The sequence below is a fragment of the Pteropus vampyrus genome, unplaced genomic scaffold (assembly GCF_000151845.1).
Source record: "Pteropus vampyrus isolate Shadow unplaced genomic scaffold, Pvam_2.0 Scaffold79, whole genome shotgun sequence".
In the NCBI taxonomy this organism is placed as follows: domain Eukaryota; kingdom Metazoa; phylum Chordata; class Mammalia; order Chiroptera; family Pteropodidae; genus Pteropus; species Pteropus vampyrus.
The window spans coordinates 7,106,868-7,116,982 of record NW_011888860.1 but is presented as its reverse complement, the minus strand read 5'-3'; the positions used below and the strand labels follow the sequence as shown (position 1 = coordinate 7,116,982).

The 10,115-nt window shown below is 39.3% G+C and overlaps 1 protein-coding gene across 3 annotated transcripts in view; it reads left to right on the top strand.

Annotated features, from left to right (window-relative positions):
* Positions 1-3,619: 3,619 nt before the first annotated feature.
* NFXL1 (nuclear transcription factor, X-box binding like 1) overlaps positions 3,620-10,115 on the top strand; it is a 53,602-nt gene continuing 47,106 nt past the window's right edge. Inside the window, exons 1-3 of one of the 3 annotated variants that reach the window (XM_011362814.2) lie at positions 3,620-3,740; positions 4,147-4,330; positions 9,412-9,489. In XM_011362814.2, coding sequence (XP_011361116.1) covers positions 4,147-4,330; positions 9,412-9,489 — 262 coding nt within the window. In that variant the 5' untranslated portion in view covers positions 3,620-3,740. Of the gene's footprint in view, positions 3,801-4,146; positions 4,331-9,411; positions 9,589-10,115 lie in introns of all 3 variants that reach the window. The other 2 variants (XM_011362812.2, XM_011362815.2) reach the window with 2 other exon arrangements.

The following is a 10,115-nucleotide window of genomic DNA, read 5'->3' as shown; positions in this document are numbered from 1 at the left end:
CCATGAGGATAAGTACTTTGTTTCATTTATTGCTTCATTTCCAGTGACTAGAAAGTGACAGGGATGTAAAAAGGGGCTTTTAAAATTTTTTTCAAATAAATAAATGCATGAATTTTCCGACTAGTCTTGAGAAGATAAAACTCAAAGTTCAAATTAAGTTGATTGTAAGATTATGATTACTGAAACATGATTATTTACACATCTGAGTTTGTAAACTGAGAGTCATACATACTGACTACAATTTTAATCACATAAGGCCCTTCTCAGCTTAGATTTTCCTATTATTTTTACATTAGTTTTCCTGAAAAATCTTCCTTTTATGATGTCACCCCCCTTCTGAACCTCATAGTGGCTACTTACTGTCAACATTGAGACCAAATTTTCTATTTCTGATTTCAAGTTCCTCTTCAAACCTATTTATACCTTTGCCTTTCCTCCGTTGGGATTCATCTTTCCACCTTTGGGATTCAAGGGGATATTTTCCTTTCTGGTTCAAATATGTGTCATGTTTATTTTCACCTCTACACCTTGGCTTATGCTGGTTTCAAACTATCACTCAGTATGCTTCCTTCCATCCCATTCAAATCTTACTCTACCCTTTATAATTTCCTCAGTTCTCAGCATTTTCATGAGCTTCTCCATCCTTATTTTGGTACTTACAGCAAACCCTTTCCATGCTCAGTGCCTGTCAGTATTGGATATTGGCTAGACTCAATTGTTGATAGATAGATGGATTACTTAGCTGAATAGTTTTAAAAGTTTACATTAAATATAAGTAGATGTTAGGTTGATTTCACCTGTTATTAAGGTTTTCCTAGAAAAAGTAAAATAGCACAGTTTAAAGAAAAATATTTTATTTCCCTGAAATTCACATTATATACTGTTTATATCATTCAATTCTGCATATTACTTTAAAAAAGAAAAAAAAAGAAAAAAAAAGGAAAGGAAAAAGGAATCAGTACCCTAAAGTTATATGCATTTTAACCTGGCTGGGAAAATTAACCTAATTATTTAATTTTTCTAACTCTCTTCTGCCCCACATTTAACAGAACATCTTTCTTATTTTGGCTGGTATATACTGCACTTTATGTCATATATTTCATTCTCAACACGTTCTCTTTGTGTGTGTGTGTGTGTGTGTGTGTAAGTTGCAGTCAGTTTGGTTGGGTCATATTCAGTATTTCAAGTAAAACTGATATAAAATGTATGCAGTGCCTGTATCAGTCTGGGTTGAATCAGGAATAGAAAACCACATAGTGAGTTAAGTTTAGTATAAAGAATTATTAAGCCCCGACAAAAGAATGATTATAAGGAAACCGCATATAGTATTCTAAGGCCAATGGAGAGTACCCAAGGAAGGACAAACTTGGAAGGGTCCCCCTCTTCAAGGCTAGGGTTCAGATCTTATTAAAGAAGGTGTAGTTTCAGCCCACTGGATAGCAGACAAGCTTGCTGGTTTGTTCCGGCCACAGCTGCTGTGCAGTCCATCTGGAGTGCAGGTGATCAGGAACCTGTGGGGTGGGCATGCAGAGAAAGTGGGAGCCAAGGCACAGTTGTACTGTGCCTGGGTCTGAAGTGAAAGTGGTGGCAGGTGAAGAGCATGTTGACTGCAAAGTGAGTGGCAACTCAGGTTGTTGGTGTTTGCAGGAAGCCTTGGGGCCAAATTCCACGTTGAGAGGGCTGCTAGAAGGTGATCGCAGGCCAGGAGAAGGCTTTAAGGCCGCTGACCCACTGTGCCTCAGCAGGAAATACGGGAGAATACCTTCCCTCCTGCAATGTCTCTCCAGTGCCCTCTGCTGAGAGAACTTAATCTGGTGCTCTCTGTGGCGATGCTTAAAGGAATTCTGTCCATTATCACAGAGCATATATTGAAGGGTGAATTGAAGCTGAGGGGCAATAAATTGATAACTGGCACTGTGTTTACCTAAGTATAGGTATATTTGTTAAGGATAAATGTATTTGGGGAGCTATGTATGGATATACCGGCGAAAAGAATCCATACTAGGATATGCCAGTAATGGACAAATTAATACAATTAAGTCACATTTTTCAAATGGCTAGACAATAAAAGTGCTCAGATATATTATTTTTCCTATATCTATTTTATAATTATTTTAAAAATTGAGGTGTATCATATAGTAAATGGTACAAATCATAAATATATGATTTTTTTTTACATATGTACATACAAGTGAAACTACTACCCAGATCCATATAGAATTTTTCCATCATTCAGGAGGATGGCTATCTCATACTTCTTTCCTGTTAAAATCCTCCCACTCCCACCAGAGGTAAGCACCAATTTGGCTTCTATTACTTGTTTGAGAACTCACGAAATTGGAACCAAAAGTAACTACTCTGTTGTGTCTGGCCCCCTTTGTTTAACATATCTTTGAGGTTCACCAATCTTGCTACGTGCATCAGTTTTTTTTTTTTTGAGTAGTATTCCTTTACATGTATATACCATAATTAATTTTCTATTCTGTTAATGGACATGAGAGTTGTTTCTAGTTTTTGGCTGTTATGAACAAAGCTGCTATAAGCATGAGCTTTTGTGGAGCTATGCACTCATTTCTTTTAGGAAAATATCCAGAAATAGAGTTGCTTGGTCATAGTGCTTTAGAAGTAGGTCCATGGTTAGCTTTAATAGATAATGCAGAACATTTTTGAAAGTGTTTGAACCAATTTCCATTCCCATCAGTAAGTATGAGAGTTCCAGTTTTCCATTATTGTCAACACTTAGTATTGTCAGTCTTCTGTTTTTAGCTATTCGTGTAGCATCTTTTTTTAAGAATTAAAATTAATTATAACTGTACATTTTTCAGTCTTTATAATCTTTAATTATATCTTTATCTTCTTCATATATTTCTTGGGTTCTGTTTTGATTACCACAAAGAACTCTTGTTTACTCCAAATATCTGAAATTTCAAAGTAAAAATATCAGTAAAGGTAGTTTCTGAAAATGTGTTCTAACTTACATATGCTCCGTAGTCCCAAACAACAATCAATATATTTCTCAATCCCAGACAGACCCCCACATTTTTGAAATCTATCTATCTAATCTATCTATCTCTTCTTGGAAAACTCAGCAAAGTCAGAAGATATAGGTCCTGGCTCTCAACTACTTTCCTTAACAAAATCTAATTTAGAGAGCTGTTGCGAAGGTAAAATCGGCCTGCTCAGGAAAAGCATATTACAAATTATAAAAGACTATTATAATAGGTGTTAGATTTATCCTCTACATCGCTTTAGCAATTCAGAAGGCAGCAACATTCCCTGTTTTCCCGCCCTCTTCCCTGACACAGACTGTTTTCATTTTAAGTGTTTTTAAACGTCAGTAAGAAAAGTTTTCTGCCAGATAATAGCCCAAAGGCAAGGCTAAACATGGACGGCAGTCAATTACAGACACACCGACAGTATGCTGATACCCACATGCATTTAGGTAGCTGCGCAGAAGCAGCACCATCCTCTAGGGTAAAGAACGTCTCAGGGCCGGCACACCTCTCCACCTTGTCCCTCTCTGGACGTCGACCTCCCCAGGGACCGAGAGCATGCCGGGAATTGTAGTTCCCGAAGGCCTAGCTCAATCGGCGCACGCGCCCAGAGCTCCCTCCCCAACCGCTCCCCCTCTGCCCACTCCTGACACTCCCGGATAAGGAAGCGGCCAGTGATGCCACGCGTTCTGCGGCCCGTGGACGGGTGCTTCTGGGAGTTGTAGTCGTCGGGGGCAGGCACCGTCGGTAAGGAGACGTAGCTTTTCTGGGGGTCCACCCCTGCAGTTGGTTTCCCGGAGCCAAGAGGTCAGTCGGTATCTCTCCCCTCACCGCGCTCCCTCAGAGGCGGAGGAGGCGCTTTCCTTTTCTCCCGCTCTCACTATCCGGTGCTGGATGCTCCTTGCCCCGCAGTCCATGTCTCTGCCTAGCCCTCTTCCCTCCTCGGTCCATCTCCAAAGCCCGGGTATAGCAGGGACGCGCCCTCGGGGAGAGACAGGGCCGCGACCTTTTCAAATCTTGTCCCCGCCCTGCGGAGACCCCTCTCATTCGGCCCCTCACACCGGCTTCTCCCGACTGCCCGCGTTTTCCCCGCCTCGGCGCCTCTGCACTCACTCTCCTTCCACTCTTTTTTTTTTTTTTTTTCCCTCAACAGATGGAAGCTTCCTGGCGTCAGGTGGCCGGTGGCCGAGGCCGAGCCCGAGGACGGGCCACTGCGGCCCCCTCCTCAGGAAATGGAATCCATCTCCGCGGCGCCGGAGGAGGGCGAGAGAAGGGGTCGGTGGGCGCTGGTGGTCCTGGCTGCAACCCCGGTGGAGCCGCGACCGCTGCGGCTGCAGGTAGCGCAGCCCCGCGGGATCTGAAGCACCGCAGACTTCCGTAGCCAGTGGTGAAGTTGGCTTCCGACCTCCGTCTCACCTGGAAGGCTGCTAAGGCACTTACTCGTCAGAACTGCCTCTGCCTTTGCTCTCATTCACTTCTTTTCTTTTCCTTCGAGAGTTTATTATTGGCCCCACCTCTCAAACCTTTCGGGCAGCTACTCTTTTCGGCATTCTAGGCAGATTCTCATCTTAATTTTATCTTATTTTTTTAATCTTTTATTTTAATTTTAATTAATATTAATCTTTGTTACTTCTTTGTCCAGTGTTCTTCCCCTCACTCTGCCTACTGAATCCCTAGACCGAAAGTTGCAAATTGTGGCCCGGGAGTCTGATTTAGCCTATACGGTGGTTTGGTTCTGTTAGCAGATACTTTAAATCGAAATTGGTTCTCATCGTTTTTGTTTTTTCTTTTCTTTTAAAAATCTGGTAAACAGCTTTTCTTGTAAAATAATATATGTGGCTTTAGTCCCTTTGTGTGTGGCAACAGTCACTTGGACCGAGTAGCAGAAATCCCATTTAGCTTGGGCTTAGAGACTCCATTTCCCAATGTGTCTCCTACTTCTGGAGCTAATTGTCATTTGCCATCTTTACCTGATTGCTTTAGTTTACTAACTTCATTTGTCTATATCCTGGAAGCACTTTAGCTTGTGGTACTTTTCTCAGTTCCTAGTCGTAAATTTCATGTCCTTTCCTGGATGTGTCTGGTGTGTCCTCCTCTAGCATGTCTATGTCCAAGGCTGTGTTTTAGTGGAGCCTGAGAGCATACACACGACTCTTAAGTTGGCTTTAGTAGTGGAGTGTTTGGGGTCACAGGAATAATCCCTGAAATCATTTCATTTTTGTGTTTGGAATGTGTTTTTCAAAATATATTTTTTGGGGGAAGAGGAAATGGAGCTTCAGAGTGTTTTTTCTCAAAGCTGATTTTAAAGGTACGGGGTATTCATACACACAATTCTAAATTGTCCTTACTTATGGAAGAGTGCATGGGGCCATGGGAATAATCCCTGAAATTTTATTTTTGTGTTTGGAATGTATTTTTCAGAATATATTTTTTGGAGGGGAGGAGCAAATAGAGCTTCTGAGTGCTTTTCCTCACTAAGCTAATTTTAAAGTTAGGCGGTATTCTCTTAGCTTTCAGTTTCTGAGTTTATGATGGTGATGGTGAGGTTAGCAAGTTGGGAGATCTGTGAACAGTTTTGGTAAACTTTCTTGGATTTTACGGGTAGTAGAAAAGCAGGCATTCTTAACCTGGATGATTGAGATTTGACTCTAATAAATAATATATGGGAAGATTGCTTTGTCAGCTTTCCTGAAGATAATCTTAGGTGGATAAATTGATCAGGTTATGAATGTTTTTATTTTCTAATTCAGCCTTTTAAAAAATATATTTAAGTGCTTATTTCCCATAATTGACATTCGTCACCTCTTATTATATATCAAGTTTAAGTCATATCATCTAGCCATTAACTTTTCTCATAACATTCAAAGATTCTTACATGGGCACTGTACATTTTCCTCCAGTTTTACTTGAAATACTACATAATCCTCAATGAAACTGTCTGCAACAAGAAAAGGAAAACATTTCATGGGGAAATAAAAGATAAAACATCATTAAGTACAAATTCGCCACCTAAAATAAGAAAGCTTATTTTGGTAGTGGCTCATCAATTGCAAGCATAAAGTAAATTCCAAATTAATAATTAAAAATTTTAAATTAGTAAACTTAAAATCCTCTCAGTATGGGCACTTATGAGTTCAGTTTGTGACTCCTTTCTTAAACTATGGTTGCTGTCCATAGGAGTTTATTAGCACTTAGTGTTTGAAGAAAATTCCCATGGTCTTTGGTCTTGAGGAGTTTGAAGTCTCATTGGGAATGTGCTATGAGGTAATCTAATTGGTTTTTTTTTTTTTCAAATGAGATAATATGCTTTAAAGTACCAAAAAAACACCTAAAATACCCAACCAAAAAATAGGAAATATTTTTTTTTTTTTTTTTTTTTGTGCATTTGACCAAGTAACACAATGAGAAGTACAGACAGTGCTAAAGAGAATAATGGAAGAACTAATCCAAAACTTATTTAGCATTTCTTTTTGGAATAAAGTTGTTATACGAAGCATATTTTCTGTTAGAAACATTTTGTGTGGATTAATGTTATATATATTTGTTTTGTGACTACATTTTTTTAAAATTTATTTAAATAAGTTTCAAGTATACAGTACATTGGTTAGACATCTATATAGTTTGTAAAACGATCCCCCCAATTGCTCCCTCCCTCCCCTGACCCTCCACCTAGCCAACATATTAATGCTAACTGCATTCCCTATACCGTGCTCCCCAAACCCATGACAATCCATCAGCTACTAATTTGTACTTCTTTAACCCTTCACCCCATTCTCCCAGCCCCCCTCACCTCTGTCCGTTTCAAATAGTCCATTATGTTTGTGACTCTGTTTTTGGTTAGTTTGTTCTTTTTATTCCTTAGATTCCGCATATAAGTAAAATCATATAGTTTATCTTTCTCTGTCTGACTTAAATACCTTCTAGGTCCATCAAAACAATATCTTTTTCCATCCCCTTTTCATATGTAGGAGTCTTGTTTTCTTATCCTTTTAGCTACTCTATCTTTTGGTTGGAGCTCTTAATTCTTTTCTATTTAAGGTACTTATTGATAGGAATGTAGTTGTTACCATTCTTTATTCCTATTTTTGATACATGTGTTTTCTTCTTAAAGAAGTCCCTCCATCATTTCTTGTAATACTGGCTTGGTGGTGATAAATTCTTTTAGCTTATTTTTGTCTGGGAAGCTCTTTATGTGTTCTTCAACTCTAAATGATAGCTTTGCTGGATAAAGTATCCTTGATTGTAGATCCTGGGTCTTCATCATGTCAAATATTTTTTGCCAAGCCCTTCTATCCTGCATAGTTTCTTTTGAGAAATCAGCTGCCAGTATTATGGGTGTTCCCTTATAAGTAATTATCTGTTTTTCTCTTGCTGCTTTTAATATTCTTTCTTTGTATTTAACCTTTGGCATTTTAATTATGATGTGTCTTGGTGTGGACCTCTTTGGATCCCTGATGTTTGGAATTCTCTGAGCTTCCTGGGGATTTATGTCTATTTCCTTCACCAGGTGAGGGAAGTTTTCCATCATTATTTCTTCAAATAGCTGTTGAACATGTTGATTTTCTTCAGTTACGCCAATCAGAAAGATATTTGGACCCTTAATAGTGTCCCATATTTTCCTTAAATTAAAGTCTTGGCATCTTTTGCCGTTCTGATTGCATGCCCTTGGCTTTCCCATCCTCTAGATAGGGCATTTGATCTTTTTCTTTATTCACTTTGTTTATTCCTTTGTTTATTCCATTTAATACACTTCTCATCTCAGATAATGTGTTCTTCATTTCAGACTGATTCCCTTTTATAATTTCCCTTTCCATTTTTATGTTTTTTATCTTTGTTGAAGTTCTTACTGAATTTATCTTCACTTCCCAAAAGTTCATTGAACATCTTTATAACCAGTGTTTTGAACTCTGCATCTGTTAGATCACTTGACTCCATTATTTCTGGATCTCCGTTCTGTTCTCTCATATGGTTTCTCCTTCTTTGTCTTCCAATTTTGGCTGCCTTTCCGTGTCTGTCTATGTACTAAGCAAAGCTCCTAAGTTTCCTGGTCTTATTAGTGTGGATTTGTGAAGTAGGTGTCCAGTGGCGCAGTCCTGAGAGTGGTTCAGCTGCAGGCCAAATTTAGCCCAAGCTTCAGCACCTCTGGGGCCACCTGTTAAGATTCAGCAAGCAATCCACAGATGCTGTGCTTATAGTTGCCTCAAAAAGCCACACCAGAAACTGAGGCCAGCTGCCTCCAGTGTGAGTCTAGGGGCTGCTCAGCAAAGAGCACCTGACTCGCTGAGGATATACCTGGATGAGGCTTGGTTGGGGCCGCCAATTGGGGGAGGCGGGGTTTCAGGGAATCCTCTGGCTGAGAGACCTCTGTTATCCAGTTTGATGATGTCATGGCTATGGTGGCGCTGTGTCTCGTGCACTGGGAGTGGAGAAGGCTCAACAGGGAACAATGAATATCGCAGGCATTTCCGTACAGAGGCGAGTCTCCCTTTGGCCCTCACTCCGACAGTGTTTCCCTGTAAGTCTCTGGTGCCCCTGCAGTAGCCGATTCGGCACTGGTGCTCAGAGCAAGAAGGTCCCTCACCATGAAAATCTGCTCATGGACATGGCCCCTTTAAGAGGCTTCTGCCGCTCCGTCTCACCCAGCTACTTGAGACCGGGCAGCCCTGCATCCTCGCCTTTCCTATCTTCTGGTGTTGCAGGATGCTTTCTTGGATTTCTCTCTAGTTGTATGGCTTGTTCATCTAGGTCCCAGGTGATTTTTCCTTGCTGCTGCTCCTTGTTTCCGTCACAACTTTGATTTGGTTGCCAGAGGGATGAACAGAGTATCATCTATGCCATTTTTTTCCTCCCCTCATGACCACATTTTAATAAAGGCAAAATGTCCTTGAGCTTTCTAAAACACATTATATAAACAGTGGGAATACAGGGAATATTGTTTGGCCAGGCCAGGATGGGCTGTAGTGAGAAAGGGGGTTGTTTAAATAAAGCACCCACCTCCTGCTGATTTGGGGTGTTACCAGTGGGCATGTATCCCACCTCCTAAAAAATCACTGTATACAATTTATTTTTTAAACATCCAATTTTAATTTTTGTTACTGTCCTTATCTTGAAATTGTTTACCATTTTTTTTTGATATTTTTGTCATACCTTTATTTTAATTGATTTGTTAGTCACTCAATTTCTAGAACAATTCATTGCATTTAGCAGGATGTTTAACAAAAGTCAAATTTTCATTGTGGTATTCCTTTTAGTTGTGTGACGAGAAATTTGAAAATACTTTTTTTCATGAACGATGATAAAATAGAATGCTCCAAAGGTGATTTTTAAAACTGCGTTTTAAAATAATATATTAGTACATCATGCCTTGCATTTCAAGGGATTGTTTTGCAGAAATGAAACTCATTTTTTTTCTTTTAAGCGGAATTAATATCTCAAAGGAAATTTGAGGAAATCAAGAAGGCTAATCAAGCTGCGGCCAAAAAACTTGTTGAAGAACGCTTTAGCTCTTCCTCTGAAGAAGAAGGAGATGAAGATTTTGAAGGAAAACGAGGAGAAATAGTTGCTAATACATTTATAACTTACACTACTCAGACAGGTACTGTATGATCTTTTAATTTTGGACTTTTTGATTTGATATTAATGAAAATATATCCCTGACTTTTTAAAAACACTTTTACTCTATACGGAATAGTTTTTGCATCTTAAGAATGGACATTGTGGGGTTGTAGAGTTGATTTTTATACATTTTACTGCTTGAATTATATGTTACATAACACTGATCTTTCTATAAGGCAAATAGGATGGTAGTGTCCCTCACAGCCTTAGGAGTTCTCCTCTGCATTCTATTTGGCATTTCGTTAGAAAGTTAGGAGGGGGAAGTGAAATCTCCTTGCGAGCTGAGTGGGGTCAAGTTGTTTCTTGTTAGGATTTGATTAGGCTTGAGGACTTTGATTACTCCTTTAAGTCTATGCGTCATTTTTTTCTTTTTCATCATATTAAATGTGTCTTGAAGTCACTTTCATGTCTCAGCTTTATTCCTTTATATCTTTCAACTTTTGACTTTCATACTTTTTTTTTAACTAAGTCTTCCTAGGTTTAATGTGTATAATCACATTATATGTT